This window comes from Erinaceus europaeus, chromosome 1 (assembly GCF_950295315.1).
Source record: "Erinaceus europaeus chromosome 1, mEriEur2.1, whole genome shotgun sequence".
Classification (NCBI taxonomy): domain Eukaryota; kingdom Metazoa; phylum Chordata; class Mammalia; order Eulipotyphla; family Erinaceidae; genus Erinaceus; species Erinaceus europaeus.
This window is the reverse complement of record NC_080162.1, coordinates 64,563,501-64,591,194: the sequence shown is the minus strand read 5'-3', so window position 1 is coordinate 64,591,194 and position 27,694 is coordinate 64,563,501. Positions and strand designations below refer to the sequence as shown.

General features: G+C 40.3%; 1 protein-coding gene and 1 pseudogene across 2 annotated transcripts in view; one reads left to right on the top strand and one right to left on the bottom strand.

The window, feature by feature from the left end:
• The window catches only part of SNAP25 (synaptosome associated protein 25), an 83,906-nt gene that overhangs the window by 23,804 nt on the left and 32,408 nt on the right, over window positions 1-27,694 (top strand). For both annotated transcript variants that reach the window (XM_007524719.3, XM_007524718.3), the window contains exons 2-3: window positions 23,709-23,844; window positions 26,277-26,318. In XM_007524719.3, the coding sequence (XP_007524781.1) occupies window positions 23,773-23,844; window positions 26,277-26,318 (114 nt within the window). In that variant the 5' untranslated portion in view covers window positions 23,709-23,772. The remainder of the gene's footprint in view (window positions 1-23,708; window positions 23,845-26,276; window positions 26,319-27,694) is intronic.
• LOC103114979 (large ribosomal subunit protein uL22-like) lies at window positions 8,932-9,507 on the bottom strand (annotated as a pseudogene).

Sequence of the window (27,694 nt, the reverse complement as noted above, 5' to 3'; positions counted from 1 at the left end):
GCCAGAGTTAAAAACCCACTGGTGTTTTTCTGGCCTTGATTGCCTCAATCCATAATCATCACTACAAAAGAGGCAAAATGCTGAAAGAGCAGGCAAGAGCTTTAGAGGATCTGACTTTCAGTGTTTGCTGTTAGAGACGTGGGGCGTCATGTGAATGACTTCAATCACTCTATGGAGTCAGCAATCACTGTGGGCTTGGGGTGGGGGTCACTGAACATAAGCTTTAGAAAGGCTTCTGTGAAGAGAATTGGGAAAGCCCCACAGTCTTTGATCTGAGGCTGTTATGCCCACTCAGTGGAGCCAGTGGAGTGGCAGAGACCAGAACATAGTGAGTCCTGGTCAAGCTGGGCTGTCTGAGCCAAAAAGAGCAGCAAAATCTTTGGTCAGAGTTGGACCATACTTTAAGGGGAAGTGTGGTGTCTTTTGAGATTTATATGTAAACTGCCGATGCCTCTCGAACCTCTCCTCAGAGGCTTGGGCTGGATTGTGCACTATGGATCCTCATCTTGCAAGTTTAGAACTGCCAACCACCCCTCCTCCCTCTTCCTGTCACATTTACTGAGCACCTACTGCATACCAAGTGACATGACTGGGAAGATCATATCAGGCAAAGTCTCCTGTCATGGAGATGGCATCTTAATAGGAAGAGCTGAGCAAGGAACAAGAACAACATTAGACAGAGATGAGAGCCACACAGGAGATTAAATTGGGGGGAGGGGGGGTGAAGGGGTAATGAGAGATGGAGGTACTGGAAGGGCTCTCTGAGGAGATGACAGCTAAGATCCTGATGAGGGGAAGGACCTTTAAGAAAGTCATGGGGGAAGTATTTCAGACTGTTGGTACCAAACCCTGTAGGAGCAAGACTGATGTCAGTCCTTGGGCAAAAATGGGCAGTAGAATGGTGGTGAGAAATGAGGCCAGAAGGACCAGTCGTCAGGGTCTGTTGAGCAGTCTAGCTTTTGCTTGAGAGCACAGGAAAAGGAAAGGCCCTGAGTAACAGTTGGGGGTTTAAAGAAGATCAGTGTAGAGATCTGATTTCTTAAAATCATTCTGTAGTAGAGCAAGAGTGGAAACAAGGAGCCTGCTAGGAGGCAACTGCAGCTTGGAGATGTGGCTAAGATGAAGACATTTAGAGCTAGAGAGCTAAGCTGCTTTACCAGAGCCTTCCAGCTATACAGAGGTGATCAGCGAGTTAGCATCATCAGGTGGGTCCACAAGAGAACTCTCACTGTTGTTCTCTCAGCCTGGAGTGAATGCAAGCAGATAGAAACAAGGTTGCCTGGTGGCCCTGGAATTGGTGTGCAAGTGATTAGGGAAAGGGAGGAAACTCAAGTGTAGCCCATAAAGATACCAGAAAAGCAGATGGGAAAGATTGCAACAAGTTCAAGTCCCACCTGAAGACTATGTTCAGCCTAATTCCATGGGGAGCTCCAGAAGGCAGAATATATCAAAGTTCATCCAGTTTTTTTGGTTTTTAACTATTCCTTCTTTTTTTTTTTTTATTTATTGGGTAGAGACAGAAGTCAAAAGGGAAGGGGGAGAGACACTTGTAGCACTGCTTCACCACTCACAAAGCTTCTCTCCTGCAGATGGGGACTTGGGGCTTAAACCTGGATCCTTTGTATCATGTACACTCAACCAGTTGCTCCACTACTCCCAGTCACCACTTCATTCAGGTTTTTTTTTTTTTTTTTGCCTCCAGGGTTATTGCTGGGGCTCTGTGCCTGCACCATGAATCCACTGCTCCTAGAGCCCATTTTTTTCCCCTTTTGTTGCCCTTGTTGTTGTAGCCTTGTTGTGGTTATTATTGTTGTTGATGTCATTCATTGTTGGATAGGACAGAGAGAAATAGAGAGAGATAGGAAAGACAGAGAGGGGGAGAGAAAGATAGACCCCTGCAGACCTGCTTCACTGCTTGTGAAGCAACTCCCCTGCAGGTGGAGAGCCCGGGCTTGAACCGGGATCCTTACGCTGGTCCTTGCACTTTACGCCATGTGCGCTTAACCCGCTGCACTACCGCCCAACCCCCCTTCATTCAGTTTTGAAGCAAGGAGGACATAAGTCTGGAAACCCTTTCACAGGCCAGCACAGGTTGTAGGGGTTTGTCAGTCCCAAGTATGTTAGGGGAGGTGGCCCCAGCCAACCATGGATGGGTGGGGATCAGAAATCACAAGTGTAAACTGTGAGCCATAGCAGGTTCAGTACCCAGGGAGATGGTGCAGCACTTGCCAGTAAAGAGTGACAGGAATCTGGGAAGGGCACCTCTGTGGTCCTCTACAATAATCATGGCTTTCCTGAGTAAGACTAAGTAGTCTTGTGACAAGAAATAACACCCAGTTTTTATAAATAGAGTGAGTTAGCCGGGGAGGCTTGTTAGACTAGGAACTTCTCCTTGTCTACAGGTTTGCTTCAAAATACCTTTAAATAGTTAACTCCCACTGTGCTCTTAAAGTAGGAATTGATTTACAGTGCTGTATTCACCCAGATTCTCAGAAACAAATCCACTGCATGCTGGAAGGCTAGCACTATGTTTATTCGAGTGCACCACCGCTCAGCCCCAGATCTGCCCTCTTTTTACATCAGAAGTTTGGTAATGCAAAGGAAGTTTCTGATTTTAAGATTAGATTAACTATCAAATTATATTTCAGGAGAACAAATGTTCATTTGAGTTTGAGAGTCTTAAGAAAAGCACTATCTCTCAATCTATGGCTTCAAAGTATTGCATTTATCAAAGTATTGCATTAGTGTAGCTCACTGGAATTTATTTTATGCTTGAATATGTTGTCATCACTTGACTATGACGTCTGCTGGGAAAAATAATTCCAGTGGTTTCCTGGGAACAAAATGATACTAAACTGTTATGTTTCAGTGACAGTTTCAGGGCCAGAGGGATGACTCAATAGTAGAACACATGACTTATATGCACGAAGTCCTGGATTCTAGTCTTGGGAACAAATGAAATGATGGGGAAGTGTACTGTCCCTTTCTCCAAAAATTGTTAATAAAAGTAAAGTACAGTCTTAAATTGAATTTTTATACTTTAGAGGAAAAAAACTGTATGTGGTTTGTACATTGCTACAGTTGTGTGAGTGAGGGAAAAATAAAGACAAAAGTGGCCAACTTATTTACTGAGAAGTAGAACAGGTAACACACAGTTCCTTTCTTCAAATTATTGATTAACTATCAAATTATATTCCAGGAGAACAAATGCTCATTTGAGCTTGAGAGCCTAACAAAAAGCACTCTCTGAAACTATGACTACCAAAGTATTAAAGTTCAGGAAGTTTTGTTATTTGGTTAAAACAGAGAGAAGAAAAGAAAGAGGCAAGCCACAATGGCAGGAGCAGCCGTGTATGAGGGGTTACATTTGTCATCCACCAAGTCCAGTTTTTTTTTTAATTTTTTTATATTTATTTATTTATTTTCCCTTTTGTTGCTCTTGTTTTTATTGTTATTAATGTCATCGTTGTTGGATAGGACAGAGAGAAATGGAGAGAGGAGGGGAAGACAGAGAGGGGGAGAGAAAGACACCTGCAGACCTGCTTCACTGCCTGTGAAGCGACTCCCCTGCAGGTGGGGAGCCAGGGGCTCTAACCCATATCCTTAGGCCAGTGTTTTTGCTTGTGCGCTTAACCTGCTGTGCTACCACCCGACTGACTCCCTGTCCAGAATCTTTTTAAGTTCCATATATTGATACAATCCAAAAGAGACTCTGCAGGAAACATACATACTTGCTGAGAAAGTTTACTTCCCAGACATCTCTCCTAAACTTCCTACTAGATTGGTTTTTAACCTGTGAAGAGTTTTATAGCTCCCTTGAAATCTAATAAGAATTAATATTCTGAGTAGCTTTTTAAGTAAAAAGATAGGAAAAGACGAGGAGAATAAATCAGTGTTCATCATTAATATTCATTCTCTGGGAGTATTACCAGCCCCTGAGTACAACACTCCTATCAGGGCTCATTTAGTCAGTCAGTCACAGTATTTCTTCAACACCCGCCCTGCCCCGCCCCCAACACCCATGTCTCTGTCATTGTCTTGGTAAATGGATGTGATCGAATGTTGGGTTAATGGTCCATCCTCTGATATCAGATCTAAAAGGGAATTATTTAACATGCCTGTTCCTCAGCGTCTTCAAGCATAGAGACTGATAATAGGGTTATTGTGGGGATAAGCACATATGAAGAGGTTAGATACTCTCTGATATGCAATGAATCAACTTTGTGTCTACTAAGCTATTTGTAGATGCTCAAAATAGTCAAATTAATCTCACTAAAATCAATTTGACCCACAATTTAGAAATGAATACTTTCTTTTTTTTAACATTTATTTTCCCTTTTGTTGCCGTTGTTTTATTGTAGTTATTGTTGTTTTTATTGATGTCATTGTTGTTGGATAGGACAGAGAGAAATGGAGAGAGGAGGGGAAGACAAAGGGGGAGAGAAAGATAAACACCTGCAGACCTGCTTCACTGTCTGTGAAGCGACTCCCCTGTAGGTGTGGAGCCGGGGGCTCAAACCAGGATCCTTAAGCTGGTCCTTGCGCTTTGTGCCACCGGCGCTTAACCTGCTGTGCTACCGCCCGACTCCCGAATAAATACTTTCTTGATAGCTAATGGGAAAAGCTTTGTTACTCTCCAAAGGGTGGATGAAGCTGCTGAGAATACCTTAATTCAACCAGAATGTTGTATCTCCGTACCCATTAATCAGTGGTTATCAGCAGGGAAATAAAGAGATGCCATTGGGGACCCAAGCGATAGCACATCGGATTAAGGGCACAGGGCACATAGTGATGAGCGCAAGGACCAGCTCAAGGATCCCAGTTCGAGGCCCCGGCTCCCCACCTGCAGGGGGTTCGCTTCGCAAGCAGTGAAGCAGGTCTGCAGGTGTCAATCTTTCTCTGCTCCTCTCTGTCTTCCCCTCCTCTCTCAATTTCTCTCAGTCCTACAGGGCAGCAGCAACAACAATGGAGAAAAATATGGCTACCAGGAGTAGTGGATTCGTAGTGCAGGCATCAAGCCCCAGCAATAACCCTGGAGGCAAAAAAGAGAGAGAGATGCCATTTAAAATCACTTTGCCAGAGTGCAGTGGCACACCTGGTTAAGCACACACATTACAGTGTGCAAGGACCCAGGTGCAAACCCCTGGTCCCCACCTGCAGAGGGAAAGCTTCACAGTGGTGAAACAGTGCTGCAGGTATCTCTCTTGCCTTCCCTTTCTCCCTCCTCCTCCCTTCTCAAGCTCTCTGTCTCTATCAGTAAATTAGAAATCACTTTGGCAGGTCAGTGATGACCTTTGAGTCCACCCATTGATATGTTTAGGCTCCCAAGTGAAATTTGATGACAGCACTTTATCAATGACCCTCCTCCTGTCCTGAACCATAACTTTAGTATTCCATTTTTGAGCAAGATAGACATTAAACTGGAAATAAATTCCAGCTTCAGTGAAGGAAAAGTCTAAGAATAGAATCACTGGTTGTTCCTGAGATGCCATATGAAAATTTTATTTTAATTCAAGCTCCTTTGTTTTTATTCTCTTGGCCTATTTTCTTCTATTAAAGGATGTGAAAACAGCGCCTTCCATCACTGATGTGGCTTCCAAGCATGCTTTCTTTCTGCTCTATTTACTGCCTGCTGCTTACTCATACTGATGGTCCAACTGTCTGTAAAACTCTTAACATAAAAGAGTGAAAAGAAATTTGGCTGCTGGGTATAGAGCAGAAGTAATGATTATACCATAGAAAACTCTTGAGGTTCTACCTAGTATATCAGTTAGAGTTTATTGCATAACTAGTAATCCCTAAATGTAGTTGTTTTTGTACATTCATTTATTGAGTTCATCCTATAGATCAGCAATTTGGGCTAAGTTTTAACTGGATAGTTTTCCCAACACCAGCTTGTCTCTTAAATTGCTGGGTTAGCATTTTTTAACAACCACGTAGGAGCTTGATGATCTAGAGTCATCTTACCTATGATGACTTATCTGTGTTTCACAGAGTCTGTATCATGGCCCACTGGCTAGCTTGGGTTTATTTATCTAGAGATTACACAGATATAAGGTAGGAGGGAGAACAACTCAATCCATTCAGTCATTGAAAGTCCATGCCTATGTGTGATGAGGCCTAAGTTGTTCTTGGTTGATTACATGGGAATGACAAAACTCACAAACATGTTTAGAAGCTAATGAGAGTTATGCTCGCTTGTAAGGACAAAAGCATGGGTACAGGGAGGCCCATGAAGTCCCACATAATAATGAATCATAATACTTCACCAAACTCAGTTCCTAACATTTTTCTTCCTTTAACAGAAATAATTTTTATAATTTCTTTTTCTGATTTTACAACCAGAAAATATTAATTTCTGGAAAAAAATATAAAGAAAAGCATTAAGAAATCAACCATAAGCCTGTAAGATAGCAAACCTGGACAGGTGTGTGTTTTGCCATGTGTCAAAACCCAGGTTCGAGTACTGCTCCAATAGCATTGGGAGAAACTTCAGTGCTGTGGTGTCTGTCCCTTCCTCTCTACTTCTATATCTCTCTATCTGAAAAAGTCAGGATCATGAAGCTCTTGTGATAAGTTAAAAATGAAGAAAAGAAAAAGCATCATGACCTCATTAATAAGACAATAATTATATAAACATTATTATATTATACAAATGGTATAGCATTGGCCTGCTGCCTGCTATCTACCTATCTTTATATACTATTATCACAAGGATTTCACTACTTGACTTTTTCAGAGAGAGAGAGAAGGTAGTATAGCACCAAAGCCTTCAGTGCAACAGGATCCAGGCTTGAACTTAGGTCATATGCATGACAAAACATAGACAATTCAGGTGAGCTAGCTTGCTGGCCCTCTTTAATACAATTTGTTACCTAATAATAATATTGTTGTTGGGAGTCAGGTAGTAGCGCAGCAGGTTAAGCGCAGGCAGCGCAAAGCACAAGGACCAGCTTAAGGATCCTGGTCCAAGCCCCCGGCTCCCCACCTACAGGGAAGTTGCTTCACAAGCAGTGAAGCAGGTCTGCAGGTGTCTATCCTTCTCTCCCCCTCTCTGTCTTCCCCTCCTCTTTCTAGTTCTCTCTGTCCTATCCAACAACAACATCAATAATAACTACAACAATAAAACAAGGGCAACAAAAGGGAATAAATAAATAAATATTTAAAAAATAGCAATATTGTTGTCTACTAATAATACAATTTGTTGATTCATACAGATCAGATCTCTGACAACTCCTTTACATGTGTTAATTTATTCAAGCCTTACAACAACAATCATCCTTCAAAAGAAATAAATGATTCACAGAGAGGCTGCACATCTTGCCTAAGAATGCAAAGCAAGTGGCAAAGCCAGCATTTGAAGCAGTACAGTCTGTTTGTTTTTATTGCCACCAGGGTTATCCCTGGGGCTCAGTATCAACACTATGGATCCACCACTCCCGGTGACCAGTTTTTCCTTTTTTTTTCCTTTCTATTTTATTTTATAGGACAGATAGTAACTGAGACAGAAGGATGAGATAGAGAAGGAGAAAGATAAACACCTGTAGGCTTGCTTCAGTACTTATGAAGCATCCCCCACTACAGGTGGGGAGAGGGGACTGGAGGCTCAGTCACTGTGCATGGTAACATGTACGTTCAGCCAGGTATACCACCTCCTAACCCCCTAAACTGTAATGTTCTTAAGACTCTGTTACAAGGCTCATGAAAGCACAGATTCCAAGCCACACCTTTAGCTGTCATGATTCAACTGCTCTGGGGTAGAGAGTGAGAACTGACATTTCTAACAGATTCCCCAGGAAATGCTGGTGTTTCCAACCCATGAACCACCTTGGTAGCACTGTTTACAGAGGCACTGGGGTATGTGCTCTTAATTCTGCTTCACAGATGAATAAGGACAGACATTCAGAGAGGTTTAGTATCTATAACAGTGAACAGACAGCAGGTCTACTCAATGTTAGATACTTTTCCCTGTTCACTCACAAGGAAAACAATGTGCCTGGGAAATTTTCACCTTATTTTTAGTCCATGATTTTCTTTGATGGGGCTGCAGTACTCAAGAATATAATTCAGGGGAGTCAGGCGGTAGCGCAGCAGGTTAAGCGCAGGTGGCACAAAGCGCAAGGACTGGCGTAAGATCCTAGTTCAAGCCCCCAGCTCCCCACCTACAGGGGAGTCACTTCACAGACGGTCAAGCAGGCCTGCAGGTGTCTATCTTTCTCTCTCCCTTTCTGTCTTCCCCTCCTCTCTCCATTTCTCTCTGTCCTATCCAACAGTTGCCTTTTGAAGCTACAGAAAAGAATTTGCTCATAGTACCTTTATGCTATTTTTAAACAGCAAAGAGTCTGGTGCTACCACTGGTTTTCTTTTTTAAAAATAACTTTTAATTATATTTTTATTTATTATTTCATAGATACAAAGAAAAACTGAGAGGAGATAGACAGGGAGAGAAACAGAGAGCTATCTGTGGCCCTGCTTCACCACTCATGAAACATCCCCCTGCAGCTGGGAACCAGGGGCTTGATCCCAGATCCTTGTGCACTATAATGTGTGCACTTAACCAGGTGCACTACCACCTAGCCCCAGCCACTGACTTTCTCATAGAAAAACAAAAATTTAAAAAAAAGAAAGAAAGAAAGAAAAGAAAAGAAAGCCCTCCTCTGTTCACTGAGCTTTCCTGATGCTCTCACTAGATGGAGTGTAGCTTTTGTAGAATTTTGTGGAATTAACTGATAGCTTTCTCACTATTTGTCTTGGCTACACAATATATGGTTCAGGGACAAGAAGAATCACTGTGCAACTTGACAAAAATATAAACCACTAAGACCCGACCCAAACCTGCTAGTTATGATCTCAAAGGTAGAAGCCCAAGACTCTTGTATTATAAAGTGCTCTCCTGGTGACTTTATGCAGCTAAATTTTTTTTTATATTTATTTTATGTTCAATTTATTCCCGGGCCATAAGTTTTTGTTTCTTTAGTTTCTTCTGGGATATCTTTTTCTTCTGTGCAACCTCCTCCTCCGGTTTAGGGACAATCTGCTCTTTTTCAGTGAGGATCATCTCAATGTGGCAGGGAGAGCTCTGTAAGTTTGGCGCCTCATCTTCGGGGCTTTGTTCACCTGGATATGTTCAATGACCAGGGAATCTACATCTAGGCCCTTAAGTTCAGCGTTGCTCTCTGTGTTTTTAAGCATATGCAGCAGAAACTCAGCACTCTTCTTGGGCCAACGACCTTGAGTCCAGCCCCATTGTTTGGCCTGGGCACACCTACCAACGCCACCATTGTAACAACGGAATGGCACACATTGCTTCTGTAGAGTGACATCCTTCAGATACTTGGTGGCTTTTAGGATATGCATGCCTTTGATGACCTGGGCAGTTTCTTGAGTGTTCTTGAAATGCACGCGGAGGTTGGAGCCTCTGGACTTGCATGATTTTGTTGGGTTTTCTGGGTCAAGCGAGTAGCGGACCATTGTGGGGGGGGTCACCTAAGCCGCCTGAGGGAAGAGGAAGGCAGCTAAATTTTTAGAAGCTCTGATCTACTGACAACTCTTGCAAAACTAATTAATTTTCTTACCAAGAAGGACAGCTAACCCTTTAGAAAGTTTTATATCTGCACATTTTCAATTTTTATTTTTATTATTTTTTAACCAGAGCACTGTTCAGTTCTAGCTTATGGTGGTGCAGGGGATTGAACCTGGGACTTTGGAGCCTCAGGCATGAGAGTCTGTTTGCATAACCATTATGCTATCGACCCTCCACCCGAGCTGCATGGTTTCAAATTAGTGATCATTAGGATCAGGTAGGAATCTTTGTTAAGATAGAAATTTGTGAGCCACACATTAGAGAGTCTTCATCTCAAGTAGTCCCATAAATCTGAACTCCTAATAGGCCCTGTTGTTGATAACAATGCTGCAGGCCCTGGGGCACACTCCAACTAACCAATCTACTTCTTAAAAAGAAAAGATGGGGTTGGGCGGTAGCGCAGAGGTTTAAGTGAACATAGCTAGTGCCAAGTTTAGTGTTATTTGCTCTTTCACTCTGTCTCCATTAAAAAAAAAAAAAAAAGAAAGATGATGAACTATGATATTGTTCGCATTTACTTAGGGTTTTCTGTGTACAAGTCATTGGAACTATAAGGGTAGCTTCTGAGACCTGGTTCAGTAAGATGGGGGGGGGGGGTGCAGGTAACAAAAGCTAGTGTAACAGGAGTGAGAAATGCTAAGACAGGACACCTGAGAGCACTTGCAAGCCAAAGGGCTACTGAGCCAGGGTCATCAACCCCCTCCATTTGATGGTATTTGTGCTGAAATTTGAAGGCAAGTGGCAATGAATTATATAAGGAATGCAAACAGGATTGGGGGGTGATTATTATGGCAATTGAAATAACAGAGATTTAGAGGATTACAGTAAAAGTAAGGAGGTAAGCATTTCCATTAGATTTGCTCCTGAGGTAGCAACAACTAGTAAGTATGAGATCTGATTCTTTGGAAAATGTTAAGCAAACCTGCTGTAACCCTGTCAAGGAATACATGAGTCTGTTTGAATGGAGCCATGTTTGCACTTGTGATTAAAGCTGACTAACCTTTCCTGGGTGACTTTTGTCTTTTCATTTTGTTATTCATGAAATCTTTCATTTTTATCATGTTCCCTTGAGGTTCTAGCTCAGTGAACTGCTGGTCCAGCAAAGCCTGTTTACCTACAATATATCCCTTAGAAAGTAAATTTATGGAAATTTTAGATATTTGTGAAACTACAGGGAAGGAAATCTCAAGTGTGGGAGAATGGAAGGACCAGGAATATGCAGAGAATAAATGCATGCAGTCTGTGCATTTGTGTTTGCCAGGTCACTCCACTAGTACTTGACAAATACCATAACCATGACCTTCTCAAACCATCAAGAGTTTTATCCTTAGGTAGATAAAGCAGTAGATGTCCTGACTTGCTATCTAGAAGGGCTTAGGCTGCACAGGGAGACAATGACACATTTTGAGACATACACAACATGCAAACTCTGTTGTGGCAAATGATAATTCCAAAAGAGTAAAAAATATGATTCTCGTATCAATTTTTGTAAAAATACACTTGGTAGATAGAAAGATCTTAGATTAAGAATGAGGCTTTTTACAGTCAACAATATTTATACCCCTTTCCCATATTAGGCAGCTACTCTCTTCCCTGATCCAGCTTTCTGGTCCTTTTTCCAGCCATGACATCATCCCCCCAGACAATAACTTGGATCCACCTGTATATAAGATTTCAGGCTCAGGGAAAAAAAGAAAAAAAAAAAAAAAACTAGTATAGCCACAGGCCCTTTGGAATATAACTAAAATATGCCTACTTGCTATCTACAAAATGGAGTAACCCCCCACAATGCTTCATCTGCACTATTCCAGCCTTTAGGTTCATGATTGGTCAACAATTTGTTTGGCTTTGTATGTTGACTCTCTTTTCAGTCACCAGGTTTCAGATGCTAGCATGATGCCGACCAGACTTCCCTGGACAGACAACCCCACCAATGTGTCCTGGAGCTCTGATTCCCTAGAATCCCACCCCACTAGGGAAAGAGAGAGGCAGACTGGGAGTATGGATCGACTAGTCAACACCCATGTTCAGCAGGGAAGCAATTACAGAAGCCAGACCTTCCACCTTCTGCAACCCACAAGGACCCTGGGTCCATACTCCCAGAGAGATAGTGGGAAAGCTATCAGGGGAGGGGATGGGATATGGAAATCCGGTGGTGGGAATTGTGTGGAACTGTACCCCTCTTATCTTATGGTTTCGTTAATGTCTCCTTTCTTAAATAAAAAAGGGGGAAATAATAAAAATTTAAATTTAAATTAAAAAAAAAAAGAATGAGGCTTTAGGGAGCCAGGGGGTGGTGCAGCGGGTTAAGTGCACATGGCGGAAAGCAAACGGACCAGAATCCGGATCCCAGTTTGAGCCCCCAGCTTCCCACCTGCAAAGGGTTCATTTCACAGGTCTGCAGGTGTCTATCTTTTCTCTCCCCTCTCTGTCTTCCCCTCCTTTCTGGATTTTTCTCTGTCTTATCCAATAACAACTACAGCAGTAACAACAACAATGACGACGATAAACAAGGGCAACAAAAGGGAAAATAAATTTTTAAAAAAATAATTAAAAATAAAATTAAATAAAAATTTAAAAAGTCAAAAAAAAAAAAAAAAAGAATGAGGCTTTATGGGACTAGGTGGCACACATTACCAGGGACCTGGGAAGAGGTTGCATGAGCAGAAAAACAGGACTGCAGTTGTCTTTCTGTCTCTCTTTCTCTCTCTATCCCCTTTTCTGTTTATCTCTGTCTCTATAAAAATAAGTAGAGGCCAAGTGGTGACACACATTATCATGCCCAAGGACCCAGGTTTGACACCTGCAAGAGGGAAGCTTCATAATCATTAAAGCGGGTCTACAGGTGTCTTTCTCTCTCCTTCTGTATCTACCCCTCCCCATCTTGAGAGTCCAATGCTTTATGCACTGTGCCACCTCCTGGACCACTGTATCTCTCTCTCTCTTTCTCCCTCTCTCTCTCCCCCCTCTCTCTCCCTTTCTCTCTCTTTCTCTCTCTCCCTCCCTCTCCTACCAGAACCGCTCCCCAGAATGAAGAAGCTCCAACTCTGACAAAAAAAAAAAAGTTGAAATTGTCTCACACATAATTTTTTGGTGCTGAAATTTCAGTTTTTGTTACTTAAAGCATCTTTTGTCAATGCCTGCTCCCCCCAGTGACAAGCACCATCCTAAATTTTTTAGTGCAGGTTGGATGAGAGAAGGTAAGGAGTAACTGTTAGCTCCTCTCATTTTTCTGAAATAGTAACAGCAGCAGGAACAACACCAACAGACACAAACATCTTTCTGACTTTCAGGTTGTAGAAATTCAGGAAGGTCAGCTATTCCTCTTTGTAATGCAAAATTACTAGTGACCTGCACAAGGTGTTGTAACAGCAGAATTACAATAAAGCTTTCTCAGACTCTCAAAGCTAATAAAGCATAATTGTGCTAGTAAAGTACAACTTATTTCACTGAGCTAGTCTTTTCAGTTATTTAACAGAGTTGCCTAGTGGAAGATTTAACATATTCATTGGGGATTTTTCTGCTTACTTGAGCATAACTTAAAGTTCTGGTTTCTTTTCTTTTGTAGTGTGGCTTTGATAACTTTCTGCTCTCTGGGGCCTAACAGAACTTGATTTAGTGATTTTTAAATAGGAATAGTATGCAAAGAATAATGAAATTATAGATCTCTATATTACAGAAATTAATTGTAGAAGTATGTTTCAATTAAATATTGAACAAATATATATAAACATTTCATTAAATTGGGGATATAGGACTTTATTTAGAAAATAGATATCATAGATAATATAAGAGTATAACCAGTATTAGAGAGGAAGACTGACTATTCAAAGTAGAGCAGATGGATTTAAGCAGGTCTGTTACTGGCAAAGTTGCAAGCTGCATGCAGACAAATTAAAGCCATCTTAGAGAGGATGAGCTTTGAGTTGCTTTTCAACACCCAAGGGTTCTCTATAAGTGAGAGTCATATTTTTAACTTTTTGAAACTGTTCCTTGAAACTAGACATGATCAAACATATATTTGATGAAAGAAGCAAGCGTAGAAAACTCACACTGAATCATGATTTATCCAACTAGAAACTGATATCTCTAAGAAACAGTAATAGTTAAAGTTGAGAAAAGAAAAGTAATTTTTCGTGTGCTTCTGAGAGTCTATTCACTATTACAAAGTGCAGTTAACTAGCCTAGATATATTTTTAGAGTTTTTTGAATCATAAACTAGTAGAGAAAAAATAAATCATTTTGAAAATTATATTGAGAAAAGAACTGTTTGGGAAAATATCAAATTAAAGCTTTAACTCTTCCTGAATATAAACTAAAATATATTTTAGCTGAAATAAAAAGTTACAAATATACATTGAGAAAATTTTTTAATGACTTACTTTTTCTTTGAATATGCAAATGGTCTATAAATAAAAATCAAGGAAGTTATCTTAAAATTAGAAAATAAAAGTATGGATGCATATCTAAGAAATCCACTAAGGTTTATTTAATTCTCCGTTTAACTTACTATTAACTTTTGACCTGACTCCAGACTATTCTACATGCTTGTTAATTTGAGGATTTTTGTGTGCTAAAAATATAAATTATTTCTGCCTCATAGAAAATATAACTATAAAAGGTAGTTTTATCACCCTATTAAATATTACCTAGCTTTGGATCTAACTTAGCAATCTCATCCCAGCATTATTACCTATATAAATTATCTTTGAGGGAGTCGGGCAGTAGCACAACAGGTTAAGCACATGTGGCGCAAAGCTCAAAGACCAGCATAAGGATCCCGGATTGAGCTCCCCAGGCTCCCCACCTGTAGGGGAGTCGCTTCACAAGTGATGAAGCAGGTCTACAGGTATCTATCTTTCTCTCCCTCTCTGTCTTCCCCTCCTCTCTCCATTTCCCTCTGTCTTATCCAACAACAACAACATCAATAATAATAACTACAACAATAAAACAAGGACAACAAAAAGGGAATAAATAAATATTTTTTGAAAGCTTTAAAAAATTTTTTTAAATTATCTTTGAGCCAGCTTTATCATTCGCTCGCAAATGAGTTAAATAAATCTTTGGCATACATTCACTATTTTTATGATAATGATGTTTTTAACTATTTGAAACTATGTGTAATCACAGATTAATGATAGAAGTGAACATAGGAAATTTACATTGAATAGAAATCTATCTGACCTGTTAGCTCCAGAAAACTTCCCTCTGATGTTTTCAATACTCTGTGATTTGTTATAGATCCTCAGACTCTGTCCATATTCATGATAGTGAATGGCAAAGTGAGTATCTGAAGAGGCCAAATTTATACAGCGGGGTAGTGACTGTTATACTGGTTACTCATTTTAACCAAATGGATGGAGACTTGGGTAAATTTAATTTTACAAATTGGTTTTCTGTTCTCATGGACTTACATAGAATCACTTCAGATTTAAACACATTTTATCATCAGTTGGAACTCTTGTGCCAGCAGCTGAAACTCATGATACTTTGGCTAGCTAGACTTTTTTTTTCACTCCCACTCTCTTTGTCAAGTAGTTAAGTATGAAATGATCTGTAAAATCTGAATGTAAGCTAGGAGCTTTGCTATTTAAAGAAACCCTGAAGTGGATTTATTTCTAAAGTAAATAATTTTCTAGTGAGTATCTTAGCTTAGCTGCTTAGTAGGTTGATATGTAATGGATTTGTTTGGAGTGGGTTGTGTTTGAAGGTCTTAGTTGCTATAAGGAGAGAATAACAGAACTGTTATCTAAAGAAACAAATAATAATAAGGCTTTATCAGAAGTTGCAATTATAAAGCCCAGGCTAAAAACTGGTTGATATGAGATGCCAGATTGGTCTAAGAATTAACCATATGTTTGAGTTGATCATGTGGATACACAGCCTATTTTGACGGGAATGGGGTTATTATCTCTTTTGGTCTTAGATTCTGTATATACACTCCTGAGTGGAATCATCTTATCTAGGCTGTTTTCAATCAGCCAGTTGTTTCTCCAACCAGATTTGTAATTCTCTCAGGAACTGGCTCAGGTGCTTGGGATAGAAATACTTTATCAGTTCTGTCATAAACAAAAGTGAAGGAAGAGATCTGGAAAGCACCAGACTTGTACCCAAAACTCTAGAACCATCCCTTGGAGGCAGCAGTCCACTCCAGCTGCATGACAGATGTGGCTGCTAAATGGCTGAACCAATTAATGATTTGCTTTGACTATCAGGGTAAATGAGATGAGGTTTGGTCCCGCCCTCCCCTCTTTCCTGGTAAGTATATCCTCTCTATGCTTTGGGTTTCAAGTAAACAAACAGGAACTGTTACATAATACAAACCCCAGCGCTAAATATCCATTTGGCTGTATTTGCAAAACAGACAAAGGAAACATTGGCATTGTTGAAAGGGGGAGATTTAGGCATAATCAGTGTTGGTTGTGGCTGACTGCCTTGTTGCAATTAAGAGATGCCAAAGCAAGTGCATTGAAATGCCACACCACCCCAGACCAGAACCCTAAAAAACAAAAACCATTCAATTTCATCTGAACCATGATATTCTTAATCCTAGACTATTCCTGAAAGAAGGCTTACTAGGGATAGTAGGTGGTTTATGTAGCCACATACACAGATATGAAAGCCCCCTTTAGGAATGGTATAGGGTTCAGTGGCTGTGAAAGTAAGTCAAGTTAGAGGAAGTAAGGTGAAAAGGGAGTCTAAACATAGCCCCTTTTAAAGACACTGAAGGGAACAGTGAAATTCTGTGAGGTGGTTGAAATTTCTGTCACTTGGGATGGTTCTTATGTAAATTTTTTGGGGAAATGTATTAGTACATGATTCACCTTGCATATACTACGTCATCAAATACTGAGAAGAACATGGTAAAGAGAAAAAAAGGTTACCTCAGATTAAGTGACCTCCTGAATGATGGGGAGCCATATACTAGGATTTTTAGATTTTTTTTTTTTATGATCAGAATTTTCCACTGGATACTGGTAAAAGTTTTTAGTCTTAGATAATGCTGCACACAGATCTCCCATTAAGGCAGCATAAAAAAGAACCTATAATTTTTGCTAAAAATATATAAAATTTGATCTACCTTCATAGATTTTGTTCCCTTTATGGTGTGACTAGGAATCTGCACTAAAAGGTTCTGAGTTGTGAGAGGAATGAGATCTCCCACAAGTTGAATGTATATTATTGACTTGCTACTGTTGTCTTGGTTTGTTTTATGAACATGAAATAGATAAAGATAAGATGTATTTTCCAGTGTCGACAAAATTGCTCATTTGAATGTTGAACTTGCTTTGTTATATGTGTAATCCATATTTCTGAGCCTGGCCCTGGCACCATTGGAGGAAGCTTTGGTGCTGAGCCATCTTATTTCTGTCTGAAAAACTTGGTCCAGAGCAGTGAAGCCCTGGCAACAACAACAAAAAGACGTAAATTCCAAACCCATGAATAAAGTCAAATTTGTGGAACATAAGTAAAATAGTGGAATGGTGTATATGGAAGTCATATTAACCTTTAGTATTGATTAAAGCTGAATTCCATCTTGAAAAAGTAGCAGTCATATACACACAAACTTTGATGAATATACAGCATCAGAATCATAAAAAGCAAAAACAGCTGAAATATAAGAAGTATATAAACAGAATAAGAAGCACCAGCATTGCTGGGGGAATTGTCAGAAATGTAAAATCCAAGCCATTATCTCAAATGGACTAACTAATCTGTTTAACAAAATTTCTGGTAGTTTGTCTCATTCATTCATATCCATTCATTCATTCATTCATTCATTCATTTAATAAATCAGTTGACATTACCTACTGGGGGTCAAACTCTATCATCAACCATGTGATTTGGGATAGTGGGATTCTGTTGGACACTTAATGGTTTATAGTTTGCTTTACATCCTTACATCAGAGCCCCAGGGAATATCTGTGAGGGGTTTTGTTTCTGATTTCCTTACTATCTAAACAAGTCTGGACTGGGACCTTACTATCTAAACAAGTCTGGCTTGAGCAGCACACAGGGTGAAAGTTTACTATGCTAACACCAATGAAGTGTTTGTTACTTACTGCCTGATTAACAAATGCCATTTCACTATTAGCAGCCTGTGAGTCACTGAAATTACTATCAATCAGCTAGCTTCAGTATGCCTCTTCAGGTACTGTACCTTAGAATGTTAATATTCTTTAAGCAATCATTCTTTATTTTTTAAATATTTATTTATTCCCTTTTGTTGTCCTTGTTGTTTATCGTTATTGTTGTTGTTATTGCTGTTATTGTTGTTGGATAGCAAAGAAATGGAGAGAGGAGGGGAAGACAGAGATGGGGAGAGAAAGAGAGACACCTGTAGACCTGTTTAACTGTCTGTGAAGTGACTACCCTGGAGGTGGGGAGCTGGGGGCTCAACTGGTATCCTTACGCCAGTCCTTGCGCTTTGTGCCACCTGTGCTTAACCCGCTGTGCTACTGCCTTGCAGGGTTCTCCTTGGGGGACTATCTCAGGTCCAGCTCCCTCTGCGTGACCATCCTGTTGGCCACTGGAGATGGGTGCAGATAAGAACTTATCCTGAGGCAGCAGGGTGGGCACACTGGGGTACCTCTTTGCGGCAAGAGAGGAGACCAAAGATCACCCCAGGGGGCTATGGCAGCAGATAACCCCTTTATTGAGTGGCAGAACAGAGTTTTTAAAGGGTGGTAGGGAGATGCAAAGGGTGGCAGGAGGAAGCAGTTTGTTTTACCTTAAAGCACCAGGAGGTTGAGAAAGGGTGGGTGGTCCGGCTGGTTTGGGAATGAGGAGGTGAGATTATCAGCAGGTACACAAGGAGAGAGGGGGGAGGAGGGTCATTGTGTGGGCAGGGGGAATGTGGCCATATATGGTCAAAAGGAATGGGAGACAGGGAAGTGATGAGGGGGCTACTAACTGTAGTAAGCAGACCAACTGGTTTGGGAATAAGGAAGTGAACTATTGCTTTAGAGAATGTGGGGCCCTTGTGGTGTGGGGGAGTCTGACAAAATCCTGGAGGCCGAGGCCCCCCTGCTCGACCCGGGTGGGGGGTGGGGGAGACTGACTGACAGAGTGGCTGTACCTCCAGGCACCCATTTTTTTCTCAGGCAGTCCACACCATGCTCAATCTCAGCCTCACAATTCCCCACACTGCCTGACTCCCAGAATGTTAATATTCTTAGGTGTGGGGTTTATGAGACAATATATCAAAAGCTAGCAATAAACATTCTAGCAGGGTACCTGCAGGTGCACTCTTTCCTGCTTTCTTTCCAGTCTATTAGGAGAGTGAACACTTGCTTTCAAGTTTTGGAGACCAGTGCATTTGAGACCTGTCAGATTCACCAGTCCTCCTCCCAAGTTACAGACACGCCCACACACTTAGAGCAGAACAGACTTGGAACTCCTGTTGGGACAGTCAAATTGGTGATAAACAAGATTTCTACCATGGTGCCAACTGCCCATCAGCAGGACTCCCAATGTAAAGCCAGTGGACCTTGCATTTGCTCTTCAGGTGCTTAAAATAGCAGCTTCAAAAGGATATTGCTAAGGGAACACAAGAAGGGAGAGAAAGCCTCCATCAGCAAACCCAGACAAGTAAGAAATAGCAGTAGCACTAAAGGTCTGAAATCATACAGACCTCTACCTTATTTATTTATTATTAGATAGAGACAGAAATTTCAAGGGGATAGAGATAAGGAAAAACACAGAGAGAAACCTACAGCCCTTCTTCACCATTTGTGAAGCTTTCCCCTGCAGTTCAGGACCAGGGGCTTGAACCCAGGTTCTTGTGCACTGTAATGTGTACACTTAACTAGGTGCAGTACCACCTGCCCCCCTATACCTCTACCTTCTAATAAACAGACTTGTTTTAAAAAAATGTCATTTGTTTGCTCAGGCTGTCAGAAGAAGCTTCCCTAAGGAAACTAGCAGCAACATACAGAGATAGAGAACAGAGCAAGACGGCACTCTTGTTTGTCTCCACATAGTAATCCTGTGAGAGGCACCACTGGGAGACTGGAGGCGTGAAGCACGCTGCTGGTTTCCCTGGTTTCAGGCTGCCATGGGTGCTCAGCATCACAGCAACCCACTTCATGCCCAGTCACTAGTGCAGAAAAGCTAATTAATAAATATTGGATCTGTTCCAATCTTAGCAGAGGGCATGGACTTATTTTAAACAAGTAAGATTTTTCTGAATATGCTCCCACTTCTGCTTCACAAATTAAAGAGTTGGTCAGAATCTTCTGCAATATGTTCTCCCTTCACAAGTAAGTGAAACTTGGGTGTTAACTTGCTCTGTTGGGAAAACTAAGACTCAGAATAAATGATAACCTTGCCCAGGGTAACCCAGCCCACTGTATTCTGGAGACAACAGTTCAACTATTTTTCTGACATCATAGCCCTGTCCATTTCAGTAAGTGGCAACACACAAATTACTCAGGGCTCAAATGTTTCTACTGGTCCACTATTTTTTTGGAGGGCAAGTCTAGTTTATGAAATATAAGAAGTATATATAAGAAATATAAACAGGGAGTCGGGCGGTAGCACAGCGGGTTAAGCGCATGTGGAGCAAAACGCAAGGACTGGCGTTAAGGATCCCAGTTCGAGCCCCAGGCTCCCCACCTGCAGGGGACTTGCTTCACAGGCGGTGAAGCAGGTCTACAGGTGTCTCCCTCTCTCTGTCTTCCCTTTCTCTCTCCATTTCTCTCTGTCCTATCCAACAATGACAATATCAATGACAACAACAATAATAACTATAACAATAAAACAACAAGGACAACAAAAGGAATAAAAAAAATAATAAAGAAATATAAACAGAGGGAGTTGGGCAGTAGCACCACAGGTTAAGCGTAGGTGGTGCAAAGCACAAGGACCATTGTAAGGATCCCGGTTCGAGCCCCCCCCCCCCCAGCTCCCCACCTACAGGGGAGTCGCTTCACAGGTGGTGAAGCAGGTCTGCAGGTGTCTCTCTTTCTCTCCCCCTCTCTCCATTTCTCTCTGTCCTATCCAACAATGATGACATCAATAACAATAACTACAACAATAAGACAAGGGCAACAAAAGGGAATAAATAAATATTAAAAAAGGAATGTTAAAAAAAAAAGAAATATAAACAGAATAAAAAGCACCAGCATTTCTGGGGGAATTGTCAGAAATGTAGAATCCAAGCCATCATCTCAGATGGACTAACAAGACTGTTTAACAAAATCTCTTGTAGTTTGTCTCATTCATTCATATTCATTCATTCTGAAACTTTGCAATTTTGTTTCTGCTTATGTCAGGGTTTAGGAGTGACAGTATTATATTCTTCCATCTTCAATTTCCCAGATATTTATTTTAGTTCCAAAATGGATATCTGAATTTGTTTTAACTTATTTATCGGATAGAAACAGCAGTTGAGATGGAAGAGGTAACAGAAAGGGGGAAGAGGAGGATGGAGGAGAGAGTCCTGGGGGACCATTCATAAAGCTTCCTCCCTGCAGTTGCAGACTGGGGGCTTGAACCCAGGCCCTTGCACATGGTAAGACTGGGTGTGCCACCACCCAGTCCCATCTGAATTTTTTTAATCTTTATTTTTGGATAGAGACAGCTATAAATTGAGGAAAAGGGGGAGATAGGGAGACAGACACCTGCAGCTCTGCTTCACCACTTGTGAAGCTTTCCCCCTGCAGGTGGGGACCGGACGCTTGAACCTGGGTCCTTGCACACTATAACATGTGTGCTCAACCAGGTGCGCCACCACCTGGCCCCCTGAATTTTTTTTTAAGTAAAACAAAAAATATTTAAAAGTCAGCATCACATCATGAGCACTTACTCTGATAATCAGGAAAGACAATATAAAATTATCAGATTCCTGTTATGATGCCCTATAGTTGTTTTTTTTTAAGTGATTGCTCATAAAACTAATCTACATACTGCCTTCTTTAAAATATTCTGCCAGTAGAATGCAACCTTGAAGTTTTGTTCTTCCTCTTTTTGTGTGAGATTTCATATTTGACATCTCCTACCCAAGAATCACTGAGTAAAAAGAACTGTGCAATCTATTATCTTCAATAAGTTTTGTTTTAGCATTCTGACCTAGGATCCCTGAATAGCATCATTATTTCACAAGATAATTGTGAAGGAGTCTAGTAGGACATACTAAATTAAATTCCTAAAAAGGAATTCATTCCTAATTTTTGAGACAACAATGTAACAGTGAGTCTGGAAAATGGGTCATCCAGCCTGATCTCCCAGGTTTATGTTGAGGGACTGCTTCTGAAAATCTTTATTCTTCTGCCTGTTAATTAGTACCTATTTTTTTTAATTGCCACCAGGGTTATCACAGAAACATGGTGCCAACATTATGAATCCATTTCTCTCAGTTGCCATAATTTTTTTGTTTTCTTCTGATAGAGACAGAAATTGAGAGGGAAGGTGGAAATAGGAAGAGAGATACCTACAACACTGCTTCGCCACTTGTGAAGCTCACCTCCCTGCAGGTGGGATAGGGGACTTGAACCCAGGTCCTTGTGCATAGGAACGTATGCATACTACTGAATGTGTCACTCTCCAGCCTCACTCCTGAATCTTTTTAATGAATGGTTTTTATTTTATTTTATTTTTGCAAAATGTGCTTCTCATTCACATAATAATAATAGTAGCAATGTAATACATGGTATTACATCCAATTCCCTAAATCTGATTTCTTCTTCAGAATTATTCATGCTATTTTTCAATAGAAAGTAAATATAAATATGCTTTTGTTTTATTTTCCACCAGGCCTTTTGCACTGTAATCATTCCATTGCTCCAGGTGAACTTTTTTTTAGTTGTTGTTTTACTTTCATTATCAGATGGGAGAGACAAAGAGGGATAGAGACGAAAAGGGAGAGAAGCAGACAGAGAGATACCACAACACTGGTTAATTTCCCCTATGCAAGTTGCTCCCATGTGTATCTAATGACTTGAACCCGAGTCCTTGTGCCTGTAAGCGTGTATATTCTACCTGCTGACCTTTCCCCTGGCATCTAAGTTGTTTTTTAATATATATAAATGCATTAAGATGCCAAGCTCTCATCAATGTATTATTCCATTTAAGTTTCTTACGATTTTCCTTGGTTAGTACATCACCACCTGCTTGAATAAAACAATGTGGCACCTCGGTACTCATTATTGATTCCAGAAGGTGTGACAAGTGGTAAAAACAGTGAGTACCAAACACAATTTTCCATAAGAAGTAAAGAAAACTGAAGTAATTCATTTCTGAATCCCAGAAATTTCACATATTACTTGGGAGTTTATAAGCTGGAGTCATCCTTTGATACAAAACCTCAAAACTAGACAGACATAAATAAAAACAATAATTAGATTTAAATAGCATTTCACTTTACCTGTACCAACAGGAGGTTATGGCCTAATGGGGTGGTGGCAAGGTAGAGGAGGAGAAGGAACTGCTTGCTTAGAGGTTCTCAGCTTCAGGCCTTTGGAGAAGTGACCAGCCTGCAGATAGTGAGTGAGACAGTGGGTGCTGAGTGGTGACCCCGCCTCACTTCTGGCACACTAGGTGACCCTCCTACAGGTAGTAGTAGCCTCACATTGTGGTGCAGTATGAACGTCCTGTCCAAATGATGCTCTTCTCCTCCTAGTTGATCATGTCCTGGAGGAGGAGAGCAGGGCCAGTTTCATGAGCTGGTCATGCAACCCGTTCTCCTATGCAAGAGGGGAATGGCACCACCAGACACTTGCACGCAACCATTTTGTCCCGGGTACTCAGTGCTGTTCACCTCTACTGACAGATATGGCCGGGTCCTCTCCCTGCCATATAGATGCTGCAGGAAATGGTGGGTGTGACATCCGAAAAACCACGTGAGGGACTTTCTCGGTAGTGGGAACTGGCTGGAACATTTATACAACCGCAGAAATGTCCCAAGAGTTCCTGTGAAGGTTCCATTGTCCACAAAGTCCACACAGCCATCGAGCTTCAACACTTGCTAAGAGCCGCCAGGCAGTGAACACACCCCCAGGGGGTGAAGAGCGCGGTTTGCATAAGCGGGTGGCACGCCAAGGCCTGGACGCCCTTGGAGAAGTGCAAGGCCTGTCACATTCCTCTTGCCTCTCATACATACATGTCCAAATCTGCTTCTTCCCAGGTTCTGTGGACAAAGCCATTACTGATTCCCTAGCCCCCGCGATCCGCCAGACCCCACCACAAACATGGCCGAAGATGCAGACATGCGCAATGAGTTGGAGGAGATGCAGAGAAGAGCGGACCAGCTGGCTGATGAGGTGAGTAATAAAGACATTTTTAGAAGGGAGCAAAAATGGGGAAGGAGTTGACTTCTCATTCAGATTCCAGTGAGCAAAGAGCTTCTTCTGACATCTCAGAGACCAAATTCTTATACTCTTCTGACCTCTACAGACAGGTATCGTCATAAAATTTACACATAAACTAGTGCCATAGCCTAAACTCCCAATTTCTAGGAATCTACAGAAATCCAAATCCTCTAAGAAGTATCTCTGGGTGTCATACATCCCAAGAGTAGTGTAAGCTCAAAATATGGGGCTGACACAGTTCTGAGAGTTGATTGTTACATCTTCTGGAATCTTGCAAACTGGTATTAAAATGGAATTTTATAGCAACCATGGAGGTGGCAGCAGTGGTATATTGCTGGACTTGTCTGCTTGAGGTTCCATCCCTGGTGCCACATACACCAGAGTGATACTTTGGTTCTCTTTTTTCTCTATCTCATTCATTCTAACTAATTACAACATAAATGGAATTATATAGTCTGACAAATATATTAAATTCCAAGGCAGTAAACTCTTAAATTTGACTATATTTTTCTACTATCTGTGAACTCAAAGTTCTTGACATGTGTTATATGATGCCGTTCTTATGCAAATATTACTAAATATATTTTCAGTGATGTTATCCATGATCAGTATAAGGGACTGGTAGAGCACATACTTTACCATACATGAGAACCAGGATTGAAGCCCCTGACCACAGAGGAGCACCATGTATGAAAGATGCTGTGGTGCTTTCCCTTTCCTCCCTGTCACTATCTTAAATTCAAAAATAAAAGGATCTGCTTGAATAGATAAAAATACCAGAATGCAAAAAAGTAGGGGTGGGAGAAGAGAAAGAAAAATGAAAAAAATAACAATAACAACAACAAAAAATCAGAGAAAGAGTATTTATGCCATGGGACTTTATAAACACTACCAATCAGGACTTATTGTCCTATTGATTGCCTAAACTTCTGTAAGAAGCTACTAATGGCATAGATTAAACTTAAAATGTATATCTATAGTCATCAAATTATAAAATTGTATGCATACATACACTTGAAGGAATTATAATTTGTACATATGCATACACTTGAAGAAATCTCCCAATATTTGAAAACTAGCGTTGTCTATCAAACTAGTATGTCTTTATTGTTTCACTTTCCTCTTGATAATTAATATAAGTGAAAATATGTTAGCATTCATCCCAGAACTATATTTGTTCTATGCTTGCTTAGCTGGTGAAGAAATTTAACCAAAATCAACAAATAAATTGACTCTATATAATTTTTGATAGAGACTATTGTGTTTTTATTATTACTGGTAAACATACATTCATATTTTATATAAGTAAAGTAACAAATGTAAACATGTACATATACTCATCACCCCCCACCCCAAGAGAGAGCCAATTGTTATACATATACTAGTATACCACTGTTGAATCATACTGTTTCTAAAATCAGCCTACTGAAAACTTTCCTGGGAAAGCTAGCATTCATCATGTTATGGTAGAATTTTGTTGAGAATAAGCTGTCATTTAAAAGTACAGCTTTCAGAACAGACACTAGTTGCTGTATTCTAGTAGTTTCAAAGGAACTGAGAGGAAACAAAGCGACAACACTGTGCCTGAGGGATCAACATAAATGCAGACTTTTCACCTAATTTTTTCTTATCTCATGATAAAGATAATTATTCTAGCTGACTCCTATAGGTTAGCATTTTAAACATGTTTGATTTTTTTTCTTGCCCAAAGGCAACAGCTTAATTTGTATTGATAAGAAAATACAACTGTGCTTCTAAGAGTTTTATAAGAATCTTAATGTTAGATTCATCTCAGTTCATGAAAAAAAAAAATGTTTGTGTTTAAAATTTAATATTCTTAGTTCAGGGAGGCCAAATTGGTCCTCTGAGCATTGAGATAATTTTTCATGCATCCTGCACATGCAAACTTATCTTTTCCAGGTTACTTTTCCTTTGGTATCAGCTTCATATGGTTCTAATTTTATGAAGATCAATTTTAATGTGATTGCTTTAGGGAATTTTATTATGTAGAAAACCTGATAAGAAAAAGACTGAAAATGGTGAGACCTTTTTTATGTTTCAGTTGCAAACATAAAAGTGTATGTGATAGCAAGCCAGCAAGATAGCCACTTGAATAGTGCACCTGCTTTGCCACACACATGGTCCAAGTTCAAGCCAGATCCCTTCTTATTACAGGAAGCACAGTCTGCTGTGGTGTATTTCTCTGCCTCTCTATAACTGACTTTCTATTTGACAAAAGAAAAAGTTCACCTGGAACAGTGAAGCCCCAGCAGTGAGGGAAAAAAGTATATGACAGCAATCTTTTGTGTTTCTTAAGAAAGTATTTCTGATTTTCTAAAAGCTTTAGAACCTGCACTTATCATATTTTACATATTTTATCATAGTCACTGGAAAGCACCCGTCGAATGCTGCAACTGGTGGAAGAGGTAAGAAATGATCCATTTTAATATAAACTAATCCCTCTTGCTGACATATTATTGTCCTAGACCTTACTGCCTTTCACAGGAATTTGATCCCACTGATTGCTGTATGAATGTGTCCTTTCAGGAAGTCACAAAAAAGAGACTTCCTGGACAGAAGTTGCCACGTAGCCATTAAAGTATTCACTTTCCCTCCCAGCCCAAACTCCCTTAATAGTCTGAGAAACAGAGAAAAATAATATTCCAAGCACTAATATTTCTACATGTTTCCTCCCCCCCAAAAAAAATCACAAAAGATTGAATCACTTAAAGCATATCAGAATGGTTTTTAATATACAAAGACTTGTCTATATAAACACTTTATAATGATTTTGATGCTTCTGTGTTACATTTAATCTTGACACTCTGTTCTGACTTTAGCCACACATGACTCTTAAAATGAATCCATATTAATTCTAGCATTAAAATTCATGGAACAATTGAAAATCTTTAATTAAGAGAAATGCCTAATCCAATATCAGCTCTTTTATATTCCTGACTCTGAATTAAATATCCATTTGTGAGACATAGTTAATGAATCCCAAACTGTCTTTAAATGGGTAAAATAAGGCAGAAAGCAATAATGGAATCAAAGGAGCAATTGCAATAAACCTTGCTCATTCTAATTTGGGAGGGCAGCAGTCAACCAGGAAGAATAAATGCATGAATAGAATTTGTCTGTTGGGAGAAACAAAGTAGAAAGAGAATGGACTGAGTTATATTCATCTTAATTGAATAAAACAAACAAACCTAATAGTTTTTATTCAGTGAGATGCTGTTTTTGCTATGCTTTGAATCTGCTTATCAGTGTATAAATGCATGAGTGGTTGGCAGGGTTTGTTTTTTTTTTTCAAATGATTAAATGAATCTACTTGCCTCATCCTACTGTAAACTGCTTAAGCAGTGACATGAGAGGAAGAAAAGATCAATTTTTCAAGGCTGAAAGGAAAGGCTTCATCTGCTTCTCACTCTGTAGAAGCCAACATCTTCCCTTATTTCTGTAGCTTTAGCTACTTACCTAGGAAAGAAGCATGGATAAATGTAAATTGCTGTAGGGAGAATGAGGAGAAGATAACAACCATAAGCTCCCCAGGATGCCAGAGGAGAGTAGGAAGGAACACTTAATGAAATAGGTTACCATGAAAAATGACAATTTGAAGCTTCATTGTAGTTAGTACAAATTGCTCCCCACAGGAAGGAAGGCCAGTAAGGAACCCTAAACAACACAGGAAAGCAGGGGTTGTTGTTTGCCGTTTGTTCTCTTATCTCTAAATGAAGAGAAATGTCTTTGCTCGAATCTAGAAACACTTCTTATGCAGAAATACTTGAGGACCAGGAAGGAA